Below are 13,452 nucleotides of genomic sequence, written 5' to 3' on the forward strand. Positions count from 1 at the left end.
AACCTACTACTGCTACCACTATTGCTCGGGGGTAGGGTGCTTACGTCCCGCTTCTCCTGTTTATTTTAGTTCACACGCACATTGCTACTCAGCTTACGTATTTATACGAACTGCTATATTCCAGTCCCTTTAGTTCGACACAATCAGAGGCATCACCGCCAAATATCAGCTTTACTCGGTCACACCCATTTTTCCCCCTACTCTCTATCATAGTCTCTGCTGGGGTACCCGCACTGCGTCATACCAATATACATACAATATCCCAATCACTTATCGTGTTCTTCTTGAGTCTGCTTCGTGTCTCGTTCCGGGCAACCCTGAAGGTCTTGCCAAGTCGTTGCTTCTTCCGGAGTGTGAAAAAAGTACATCCTGCTTTTGTGCATCACTTTCAACTTTGCCGGGTATAGGAGCATATATTTGATTCCGGACGCACGTAACCTCCTTTTGATTGCCACATAGCTATACCGTTGTCTCTGGACCAACATTGTATAGTCGGGATACGCTGTGATGGTGCTCGAAGCCCTTTCAATCGTTCCCCTAGTATTCCAGAATCTTCTTGCGATCTTTATAGTTCAGTATCTTGGCGATTATCGCCCGGGGAGAGCCCCATGCTTCGGCCTCCTCATGAGGGCTCTGTGTGCCCGCTCCACTGCATATCCCTGCGAGAGTTTTTCAGCTCCTATTCCTTGTAAGATAAGGTTCTCAACGTAGTCTGTAGGGTCCTGTCTTTCCTCCCCCTCTGACAGGCCAACCACGCAGATATTGTTCCTTCTCGCCCTCCCTTCCGCCTCCTCCGCACGATTCTCCAGGTTAGCCACCTATTGCTTCAGTACGTGGATCTCCTTTGCATTGTTGGTGCTGGTGTCCGTTTTGATTTTCACCGCACTCTCCAGGCTGCTCGTTCTTTCTGCCAACGCCCTAACATCTTGTCGCAGCAGGGTGACTTCTATGCCTACTGCGTCTATTTTGGCCTCCAGGGAAGTGCGCAGATCCGCCTTCGCTGTCCCCCATGAGTCTCTCAGCTCCGTAACGGCCGCTAATATCTGGTGATTTTCAGTCACCACGGTGCTTTCCGCTGGTGCTGTCGCGCCTTTGGGAGCTGTGGTCGTAGGAGATTGCTGCGTTTTTGCGAATGCTTCCATTGTGGATTGTTTGTCCTTGTTCTTGCTAGCGGCCCCTCTTCCTGTCATCTCGCAGCCTCAGTTATGTATTTGGGGCTGCTTTAGTCTCCAGTGTATCAATCCTGTTCTTCTGTTTTGATCTGGCACCAGCGTATCGCTCCAGATCCGGGGCAATTATCTCAGAGGAGTCCCGGTATAGGCTTGTGTTTGTGGGGCTGTTTCATCGAGTGGGTTGTGTCCTCCCACGTTTCAGATTGCCTTACTGCATCTTGGGAATTGCTCTTCCCCAATATCGTGATCCCCCAGCTTTTGGGCTCTGTACACTCCTTTCATCACTGCGTGTATCCGCATCTGTCACTCTCATAACCTCATCAGCTTAGGCCCACTCCTTATACTGTGCCTTACTATGGCAGCCTCCACTTTCTGACTCCCCCACTCCTTGGGGTCGTCTGCTTATCCTCCGCCCAACAGAGTGCCCACTGCTCCCAATATCGCACTCCTGTTGCCTTTAGGTGCACAGGGTCACTACCATCCTTACCAGCCCATTGGTATGTTGGTGTGTTCTCTAGTAGCCGTTGCCACAAAGTGTGCGTTTCCCTAATGAGCAGCTGGGTATGTTATTAAAGAGCAGCCGTCTTTTGTGCCAGCTGATCTGTCTGCTGGAGTCTCAGTACTGTATCTTCTAGCTCGATTCCCACGCGCTTTCATCCACTGCGCGGCCATCCCGAACTCCTCGTTACAATTGTTGCAATGCGCTGCTGCAGCGCACCCGCCGCCTCCGCTACAACGTATCTGTCAATACTGGTACGCGGCCGCTGTTCGCCGCACGGGGGAAGCGTTCGGGTGGCCGCTTCTATTATCCTTTGTCTCGTAGCGCCCGGCCACTTCAGCTTGCACAATCCGCTCCCCACGGTGGAGCGGCTACTGTAACTCCTCGATACTCTGCCGTAGGCTTGCCGCACCCCTCCACTCAACGCGAGCCGATGCTGCAGCAGGAGTATGCTTTGTTGGGCATTCCGCCTGGAGCCAGATCCTCGCTCACTGCGCTCAGCCCCGTTCTGTGATTGCAGTGGACGGGGGTCTCAATTCCTTTGTTGTCCGCCATTTTGTGGGACTCCCAGCCCATCCATGTCCCGCACATGAAAGTCTATATTTTCGGCATGCTTATGCCGACAAGCTCGTAGTTTGATGGTGTCGTAGGGCGCACGTTCCGAAGTATTTGCAGATGTTTCCAGGGACTTTGAAGTCAAGTAAAGTGCATTATCATTGATCGCCGTCGGATCGTCCGGAGCTGCTGTACCAGAGCACGTCCTACTCCATGGCTGGTTAGCCACGCCCCCCAAAAGATTTAACAACATTAATGCAGGCGAGAGGTTAGCGCTAAAGAAACTCTGTGATGACAACATGATTATCATTAAGGAAGCAGATAAAGGGGGCAACATAGCCATACTCCACAAAACAACTATGTCAGTATGGGTATTCACCACCTAAAAACATCAGAATGTTATGAAGAACTTGTAGTAAATTCAGTAGCAGAGGTCACAGCACATGCCAAGAATACGCATTAACAAATGGTACAAACCGGGGCATCTTATTGACAATGACAAGTCTTTTCTCACAGGGCAACGTAGGATAGCACAGGGGCAACGTGCTGGTCTTGGAAGCAAGACCACAGAGTGCAACAGAGGTTTGAAACCCGGATCCGCGCTTAGAAACAAAACTCAAGTATGGTATTAGGCATGTTTTTAAAAAAAAAAAAACAAATGAATAAATAAACATGCTGTGATTCCGGTCATATATTTCTTACTGAACGTACACAAAGCCTTTGAGGATCTGCCAGAGGTCAGACCTATTGTGAGTGGTATAGGGTCGACAACTGTCAGACCTATTGTGAGTGGTATAGGGTCGACAACTGAATATCTTTCCCAGTATATAGATACCCCCATCAAAAGTAATGTATTAGGACTTACCGTCCTATATCAAGGCACGTGTTAAGGGTTCTGAATGACTTCACTTGGTGCAAGGACTAAATGTTTGTCACGTTGGATGTAATAGTGTTACACGTCAATTGCATACAATTTGGCTCTAAACACACTTTATTACACTTATGAAAATACATCAGCATCTTATATGATCCATCTAGAAATGCTTAATGAGATGCTCATATTCACGATCAAGAGCAATATTTTCAACTTCAATGATGTGTTCTACAGGTATATCAAGGGAGTGGGTGCCAAATATTCACCTACTCTGGCCAGTCTCTTTATGGGCCAATTCGAACATACTCACACACTCGGAAACAATGATTACATCTCTGTGGTATTATGGCACAGGAACATTGACAATATCAATATCTCATGATACCGATCACATTGCCTTTTGCATAATATGGGATATAGCTAGGTCTGTCTCCTCCAATGGTATTTATAGTTCCTCCATTCAAATTGAATTAGTCTACTTACCATTTTCATCTCAAATTCACCTACATTCTAATGTTCTAATAGGCACTGCCTCAAAGATCTCCTCCTCACTCATATTAATTATTTACAGATAAACTCATGCATTTACATCACATGGAACCAAGCATACACGAGGAATATCCATATTCTCGGTTTTGAAAAGCTCTAGGCATAGACGCACAAGCCCAACGATCACACATTGGCATTGCACCCACAAGATTGGGACACACTTCACCCACCCACCTGGTAAAACCAATTGGTTTTGGAAGCGATTCTGATCTAATACATTTTTGCATTTTTAACACAACTATTGATCACCTATTATATCATGGCAATAACGCAAGCAAGTACTAATAATTAAATGCATACGCTAATATGTTTACATAACGAAATGCCAGTATCATGATGTCACACACATTACGTGTGCATGGATTAATCAACACCACCAAGTGAACAGGGTATATTCTCGCCTAGAAACACTTGTGTACAGGTGCGTTATAAATGCCTTATATATCATATACTCCTCCCCCACAGGATATCGGAATTAATTTCACAACCTTCGAGACCCCCTACAAGCAGGTTTCCGCTCCTGTCTGCTCGAATGAATGTGTCCAACTTCATCGCCTCTGCTCAACCTATCCTCTATCCTAATTCTTGTTGACATGTCTGCTGCCTTTGACACAGTCGATCGTTCTGATCACCTTAATACTCTTTCTTATTGGGATTCGCGATCAAGCCTTTGCCTTCATTGAATCCTACCTTGCACCTCACCAATTCTCTGTCTAGTAGAGCAACAACACCTCTCATCTCACTCCTCTAACTGTTGGTGTTCCACAATGCTCTGTCATTAGTCCACTCCTCTTTACACTCTACACTTCTGCTCTTGGGGCACTAATCTCCTCCTTTTGGTTCTCGTACCAGCTCTTTGTGGACAACACCCAAATCATCTCCTTTCCTGAACTCTCCTCTGACCCCTCTATCACAATTTCCAACTGTGTTTCTGCCATTAATTATTGGATGGCTTTGCACTCTCTGATGTTAAGCTCTGCCAAAACAGAGGTGGTACTCTTCCTCCCTGCCAAAAGCTCTGTCATCTCTTCCTCTGTCTATCCAGTTCCCACCGGACACTCTCCCCTACTTTTCTTCAGCTAGAAACCTCAGCGTCATCTGTGACCCTTCTCACACCTTCTCTACTTTCATCTCCAAAACTGGAACAGCAGCTCACCTCAACCTCCTAAATATTAGGAAAATCAGGCACCTCCTTCCTTTCAACACAGCCAGGCATCTCTTAATCACTATTGTCTTCTCTAAACTGGACTACAGTGCCATCATCCTCTTTGCTCTCCCCAACTATGCTTTCTGTCCTCTCAACAAGATCCTTAACTTCTCTACCAGGACTCTTTGAACTCCCTCGCTTCACACCTACTTCCTTGTACCGTCACCAGGCTTGATGGTTGATGATGCAAAACAGGGCCAGATTTAAATCTCTTCTCCTGGTTCACAAATCTATTCATGGTAAGGCACCTTTGTATCTATCCTCCTCTATCCAACTCTATAAGCCTCCTTGTAATCTCTGCTCTGCCTCCTTGCCTACCCTTGTGGCTCCTCAACCTGCCTGTGCTCCCTCTCGCTTCCACTCTTTCGCCAGCATGGGGTCTAGCATGGATTCACATGCTCATGAATATTCCCCGTCGCCAGGCTGGGAATCCTCGGTAAAATAAATAACAGCTTCACTTACACTTAAAAACTGCATTTCTCCTCCAAACCAATCACTGTCCTCTGGGTCATACTGCCCCCATCCAATGACAGTCCTCTCCCTAAGCTCCACCCCTGGTGGCCATCTTCAGATTTGGTAAGCATGTAAAGTGGCAGTATGAAGCAAAAAGAGCCACAGAGGGGAAAGTGTGAGGGTTCGCATGTGAATCCATGCCAGACGCATGCTTGGAGAACAATAGTTACAGGTAAGTAACTTAAACCTTCTCCAGCATGGGGTCTGGCATGAATTCACATGCTCATGAATAACGATTACACAGCAGTGCACATACACAACCACGGGAGGTGGCAAGGATCAACAGAAGCAGTAAACACACTTCTGGAACAGACTCACCTCAAACAAACAGGTTGCGTAGCATGGCTTGGCTGACTCGGAACTCCTCCCAGGAATCCCTGACGACGCAGTAGAACCTCGTGAAGGTGTGCGTGGACATCCAGGTCGCAGCCCTGCAGATGTCGAGCAGGGGCACACCAGAGAGAAATGCCATTGTTGCTGCAATGGCTCTGGTGGATTGGGCTCTCGGCCGGCCTGGCAGCGGCCTGTTAGCTAGTTAAAGAAAGTGCATGATGCAGCCGCAGAGCCACCTGCAGATGGAAACCTTCGACAGGGCCTTTCCTTGATTTACAGGTCTAAAGTTGACGAACAACTGAGAAGTCTTCCGAAAATGTGTTCCTACGTGCCACGTAAAACTTAGAATGTATCCGTTTCATCCTTTTGGCAAGTGTGAAGTCGATTGTCAGAAAAACAGATATAATGCCAAATGGTAAAAAAAAGGTATGCACTGACCATTTAACCCCGTGTGAGTACCTTGTAGCAAGCCAGAGATGTGATCTAGCTGTTTAACTTGATGACTCTGGAACTAAAAATCTGAAATTCCTGTCCTGGTTTCGCCACTAACCAGGTTAATTATATATTTTTATGGTGCTAACCTAGTTTGGGAGCAACAGAGCACTCTACATGTCATAGAGCAAAACATTGATTGCAATAATTTAACAAGCGTAAACATTAGTAATAATCATTACAGTCTGATGTACAGACGAGGCTGTGCACAAGATAGCCAGGTTCTAGGTTACACCAAGGTGTTGTTGGAAGAGACAAGTCTTCAGTTCTTTCCAAAACTGAAGGAGACTTGGAGCAGTCCTGATTGCCAACCAAGGTCGTTCTAGAGGAGCGAAGTGCAGCATGAGGAGGACTGTTTCCTAGTTAATTTTGGATATTAGGTTGCTTGTGCCACCTAATAGCCACTATATCACTGTATGGGATCGCAAGCAGATTTTGACTTTCAGAAGTCCAGACCTTGGTTCAGGATTTCCTTTTTTCTATTTTCGGGAAAATATTGTCGTTAATGCGGGGCTAACCCTGGAAGATTTTACAGTGTCTGTATTGCATCCGAAAACATTTGCAAGAAAAATTGGTCTTATAAAAGACTCCATTTCTTTTCTAAGAGTTATTGTTAGTGTCAAGTTAGCCTTATTATCTAATACATGCTGTTGAATGTTTATTAGGCGAGAGCTTCTGTGAATAGCAGAACAAAATATGAAACCATTACTAAATGACCAAAAGCACAGATTTACGTTGTAGATTATCTTGACCGGCCAAGTGAAAATATCTAACAATATGTTTACCACTGATAGGGAATTATAAAATAGGTACAGGCCTTGGTGATGCAGTTTACTTAATGTATGGTGGCTGTCTCCTATCCGTGTGTCCATGTGCTTTTCAGTGTTGTGTGTTGTTACTTACCTCCCAATGTTGTATGTTGCATACATTTGCAGGCTGAAACTAAAGCTGCTACTAGGCCATCTGCTGACTTGTTGCATCGGACCACATCTTCCACTATGAAAGTGTTGACTAATACAACCATGACAACTAAAGCTGTCTTGCATGCTGTGAGTGATGGACAGTGGTGGAAGAAGTCATTGACCTACCTTCGGCCCTTACAAGTAAGAAGTACTAGGAAGTTCTTTTCACCCCTGTCAAGAACAAAAGCCAAATGTCTTACTCTAATTTGTCCAAGTCTTGTAAAATGTGTGCACCTTTTTCTTCTTAAAGAAAAAAGATATTTACATATTACCACAATGTAAAAATGTAGTAAGTCCCAAAAATATTTGCTCTGTAATATCATTGCTAAACTAGCTCTATCAATATTTGCCGTTTTTAATTTCAATTTCACTTGTGAGAGAAACGTTTCACTAGGGCATTCCTCTCTGCTTGTTTTTTTTCCCCCTGCTTTTCCCTTCTTGCAGTAATTGCCTCCTTAGCACTGCATGACCTTCAAGGCAGCTCAAAGATAATCAAAGATAATCACACAGACCTGTATTTCATCAAATGTTTTATTGAACAAAATTAAGCAAAGTATTCTGGCACAATGTATACTGTTTGCTAAGTAAAACATGTAGAAATTGACTTTTTTTGGATTTAATCCCAACCTATTTTTGTCAAACCTGTAGCAACAGCGTTATGCATTATACTTATTTTTTTTTTAAACTCTTTTTATTAGTGGTCACAAAAGATACACAGCACTTGTAGCATCATTTTCATAATTTGCAGCGATTATATGACATATATCTCATTTAAACATTAAAGATTACAAAGTCTCTTTGTCATCAGAAATCATGTTGCATAGGTACATTCTGAAGGGGCCCCATATGTCTTTGGGCCTACTTGCAGTTGGCCGGGTCAGAACAAATTGCTCCTCTGATTCGTTTACATACGTTAGTTCCCGAAGGAAATGTTTCATGGTCGGCAGACCAGTGCCTTTCCAATTTTTTAAGATGCATTTTTTGGCCACCGCACATGCAATATTAAGCAGTGCCCTGATTTTTTCGGAGCACTTGCCTATGTCACCAAACAGGTATTTCTGTGGAGTTAGTGCAGGGGGAACCTGTGTAATTTCTTCTAACATCTCCGCCACCTCCCTCCAGAAGCCCACCACCACCGGACACCCCCAGTACATGTGAAATGCACCCGCATGAGGCGCCCTACATTTGGGGCATTCACCAGAACAATCCAGCGTGAACTTGGCTATTTTAGCCGGCGTGTAGTGTAGCCTATTAAGAATCTTAAACTGGATTAAACGCAGACCGGCGTTTAATGATACTTTTTTGGTAAGAGAGCAATACCTGTCCCAGGTTTTCTCATCTAAGGGGGTCTGTAGATCTCTCTCCCTCTTGTCTTTGACCTGGTTTGTCGTGGGGGTATGTGCTTGGACCGTCACATATAGTTTAGAAATCCGCAGGCTGACGCCAGCCGTTGCCATCTGCGTGCATGGGTGTGTAAGGGGCTCATCGGGGAAGAGCGGCCAGTGCTTCTGGAAAGCTGATCTCATGCAATAGTATTGGAGTGTCTTAAGCGGTCCCCCGCCCAATGCCCCCAACATGTCCTTTAAGGTTTCAAATTTCCCGTTAATGAACATGTCACCCTGATTTCCCTATTGGGATCCCAGGATTCCTGTAGGCTGTTATCGTGTGTTGGAGGTATGCCCGGGTAGTTCCAGAGGGAAACTTCTGGGTTATAAGGGGTTACCAAGCCCAGTCTTTTGAATATAGCCTTCCACGCCCTGACTGTGCAACTCACTGGGTTGTAAATGCATGTGTCTCTATAGTGTGTATCGAAAATTACAGACTGTATATTCGTGGGGTGTGTGGTGTATTCTTCTATCCACGCGTGGGGCGGGTCATCAGTCCCACCGTACCAGTATTTCACAAATTGAGCTTGGGCAATGTAGTAATACAATTCAAAATCGGGTGCCGCTATGCCGCCTGAGGAATATGGTTCAATCATCTTTTCCCGACCTATCCTTGCAGTTCCCCAGCTCCACAGAAAAGTTACCACCATGGATCGAAGCCTGGCAAAGAAAGGTTGTCCCTGCCATATATGGATGTTCATGAAAAATTACAGCAATTTGGGTAGAATTATAATTTTAAGAACTGCGACTCTGCCATGCAGCGAGATCGGGAGGCGTACCCACATCAGCAATTTGATATTTAAAGTGTGCAACGCGCTTTCATGGTTATCTGTATATAAAGTATGTCTATCTCTGGAGACAAGTATCCCCAGGTATCTAATAGTTTGTTCAGACCATTTAAGTCCACACCGAGTGTCTGGACACCTGGTTGCCGGTGTAAGCGGGAATATCTCAGATTTGGCATATTTTATAGTATACCCAGAGTAAACTGCAATGTCCTGAATCTCTGCCATGATGGGTGCAATATTATTTTCTGGCTCACGGACATATAAGAGCGTACCATCTGCGTATAGGGAGATTAGTTCGGTAGAGCCTTTCAGATTTATCCCCCTGTTTGAGTGCCTAAATCTGATCGCGATTGCCTTTGGCTCTATCGTCAGTGCAAATAATATAGGCGACAATGGGCACCCCTGCCTGGTGCCCCTCCCCAGTAGGAATAATTCAGCGATGGATCGATTGGTTAATACCCTTGCACCGGGTTCCGTGTATAACAGTTTCACATATCTAATGAAAGTAGGGCCCATCCCAAATGATTCCAATACCGCTAATAAATAAGCCCATGACACTGAATCAAAGGCCTTTTCGGCGTCCAGGGATATGGCCACTGCGTTTCTTCCCGGGTCTATCTGTGCCATAATGCCAAAAAGTCTACAGAGATTAAGGGCTGTCATGGGAATAAACCTGTTTTGGTCGGGATGGACAAGTGTCGGGATTGCCGGCAAAAGCCGATTGGCCAGTACTTTTGCAAATATCTTGGCATCAGTATTTATAAGTGACAGGGGCCTGTAGGATGATATATCTTGGGGTGGCCGACGAGGTTTAGGGAGCACGGTTATCACAGCCTCTCTCATTGTCGGGGGTAATATGTTGCACTGGAGGGCTTCCTCCCATACTTGCAAAAGCAACGGTACTAGTTCCTCGCGGAACACTTTATAGAATTCAGCGCCCAATCCGTCTGACCCTGGAGCCTTACCCGACGCCAATGCCTTAACTGCCTCAGCGATTTCCTCAGTGGTCACAGGTTGTTCCATTGCCAGTCGGGCCTCCTCAGAGGGTTTAGGCATGGAAAGTGCCTCTAGGTAGGATTTAATTTCAGTGTCTGTTTTGGTATCTTTGTTTCTATATAGTTCTTGGTAAAATTTAACAAATTCACTATTGATCTCATTTTCACCCAGAAGGACCTCCCTGTGCGATGTTGGTATGCTCGCAATCTGGTTCGGTTGCCTATCGTGTTTGAGCAGATTGGACAGTGTCCTCCCAGTTTTGTTCCCCTCCCCGTATCTGTGGGCACGCACCAGTGCTGCCATGTAGCTCACTTCTCTAGTGGCTAACTTGCCAAATTCTTGAAGCTGTGTCTGAATTTCAGCCAATATTGCTTTGTCTTGTGTGCGAGTGTAGGTCTCTTCAAGTTCCCCCAGTCTTCGTTCAGTTTCGGTTAACTCAGCGCGGACACCTTCAGGAGACCCACAGACTTGGATATAAAGGTTCCCCTAGTTCACACCTTAAAGGATTCCCAGACCGTGGAGTACCTATCAACTGATACTATATTGTTAGTGAAAAACTCTGCAATTTCTATGTGTAATTCCTCCACAACCCCAGGATCGCCTAACATTCCTCCTGGCATTCTCCATCATTTTGCGGGTTTAGGGGAGTCACAAAACCCCACCTCCAGCATCACAGGGGAATGATCCGACAATGTGCGGGATAGTAGTTTGCATGTCTTCAGTGTAGCAACCACAGCAGGGGGAGACAAACCAATAGTCGATTCTAGACTGAGAGTCATGAACCGAGGAGTAATATGTGTAACCCCTGTCGTCTGGGTGAAGCACACGCCAGGCGTCAACAAGTGAAAGCTGTGGAAGAATGTGCTTCAGGATGAGAACAGTCTTTCCAGGCGCCCTGACCATAGTTCTGGATCTATCCAGTCCAGGGCCACATTGAAATCCCCTGCCCATATTATAGTGGTTACATTGATTGAAGCGATCAACTGATACATATTGGTGTAAAAGGCAGGGTCATCAACATTAGGCCCATGTGTTAACCAGTAATATTTGCCTGCCCGGGATCTCGCCCCACACCAGAACATATCTGCCAAGCTGATCAATCTTTTGGCCCATCAGTTTGAACCCCAGACCTGGATGGATAAGAGTGATGACCCCCCCTGGACTGGGATGAGTAATTAGTGTAGAATCTCAACTTTCCCCATTTGGGCAATATATGTAAATTGCCTGCATCTGTGGTATGTGTTTCTTGCACCATTAGATCTGGGGACCGTGCCTGGCGATATAATTGCCCACTTTCTTAGTCTTTAACCGATTATTCAGACCCCTTACATTCCACGACAGTAGTTTTACCTTCAGCCCGTCACCAATGCTTCATAGGGAAATGTTCCGACGATACCTCGTCTCTTAGTAATATAATGTTCGTATAGTGTGGGTAGTGCCAGCATCTGTGTAACCACTGATTTAACCATTAACAACAATCTGCTTCCTTCCTCCTCACCTCAGGACGGGGCACCGTAACGTGGGGCCCAGTCGCCGCTTCACACCACTGGTCTATAGAACAACAACAACAACATACTACATACCCTCTTCCCACCCCCTCCCCCATCATCACCCCCCAACTTGATGATGTTCCCACTTCAACTTGTGGAATATTCCAGGGGTGGCCATGTTGCTTCACATGACCGCCAACTCTGGTTTTCCCTGCTCCACCTATCCATGGATCATGGGGCCGCCTTCGACGCCAGTCAGCCTCGTTCTGGACCAAAAAACGGATCTGATAGCCCAAACATAGATGAACTTAACATGTGACATTAATCAGCTGGACGGGGTCGATTGTTCTGCACCGGTCTGCCCCACTGGGAGGTATAGAAGTTTCAATATAGGCCAAGGCTTCAGCCGGATTCTCCAAAAAGTGTGCTCTTCCTGCATGCTGAATCCTCATCTTGGCCGGGAACATCAAGGTATATGTAACCTGGCATGCTTTCAAGAGTTTCTTAACTGGTTCGTAGGATCTTCTGCTTGCCTGGACCGCGGCAGAGAAGTCTGGGTATATGTGTATTCGGTTTTCCTCATACTGCAGCTTTCCAGCCTCCCTTGCCAGGCGTAGGATTGTGTCTCTGTCTCTGTAATTGAGGAGACGTGCAATTATCGTGCGTGGTGGTGCGCCTGGCTTGGGTATCGGAGCCAACGTATAGTGTGCTCTCTCGACCAGGTAGTGTTGAGAGAATGACTCAGACCCAAACAAGGAGCTGAACAGTGCTTCCAGTTGCTTCTCCATTTGGCTTTTTCCAAAGGATTCCGCCACGCCGACCACACGAACGTTGTTTCTCCTAGATCTAGATTCGAGGTCCTCACATTTGTTTGGTAGCTTGCTCATTGTTTCTTTAATTTGGGTAATGTCCCGACTATGATGAGCAATAGTATCTTCATTAACACTTATTCTATTTTCAGTTTCCGTGACACGTGCACTCTCTTTATCTATTCTGGCCCTCATGGAGCCTATAGTGGGCACTATCTCATCCAGCTTCACGTTTACTGCCAGGAACCCATTTTGCACTAGTGTTGCCAGCTTGTCTTCTCGTTCCCCTCCTCCATCAGGCTCGCCATTCAAAGTGGGCTCCGAATGCATTTCCACTGCAACAGTTTGGTTTTGGCTACTGGTGTAAGTGTCCAATGGCCCTTTCTTTTTGCTACCAGGGGTCTTAGATGTTTTGCCTGTTTTATGTGGTTCCCCCATGGCCACACAGAGCAGTATGCTGCTTTCAATTTCACTGTTATCAATGTTCAGGGCAGCGCTTTTCCCATAAACGTTCACACCATCACCATATGGTTAGTTTGGCCTGCAAGGAATGGGGTTATAGGTATGTCTGCAAGCTTCTCTGTATTTTATTTATTTTCCTTTTGTTTTATTTATTTTTTATTTTTTTTAGGTCTCCAGAGCGTGTTGGAACCGAATGGACTGTGTCCTTCCACGTATGTAGTGCTCAGGTCGTAATACCTCGTGTTCTTGAAGTCCGTCTGAGCCTGCAGAGCCCACGTGTGCCTCAGGTTCCCCCCTTTGATTAATAAAGGGCAGTGGGGGCAGTGCCTGCTCGCCTCCAGGTGGTCAACGGACAATAATATATTG

General features: G+C 45.9%; 1 protein-coding gene across 3 annotated transcripts in view; it reads left to right on the forward strand.

The window, feature by feature from the left end:
- The window catches only part of NBAS (NBAS subunit of NRZ tethering complex), a 3,456,930-nt gene that overhangs the window by 1,710,875 nt on the left and 1,732,603 nt on the right, over positions 1-13,452 (forward strand). For 2 of the 3 annotated variants that reach the window (XM_069605942.1, XM_069605943.1), the window contains exon 36: positions 7,130-7,297. The exons of the other annotated variant lie outside the window; for it this stretch is intronic. In XM_069605942.1, coding sequence (XP_069462043.1) covers positions 7,130-7,297 — 168 coding nt within the window. The remainder of the gene's footprint in view (positions 1-7,129; positions 7,298-13,452) is intronic. 3 annotated transcript variants of the gene reach the window in all.

Source organism: Ambystoma mexicanum, chromosome 4p (assembly GCF_040938575.1).
Source record: "Ambystoma mexicanum isolate Mex_15411 chromosome 4p, UKY_AmexF1_1, whole genome shotgun sequence".
NCBI lineage: Eukaryota > Metazoa > Chordata > Amphibia > Caudata > Ambystomatidae > Ambystoma > Ambystoma mexicanum.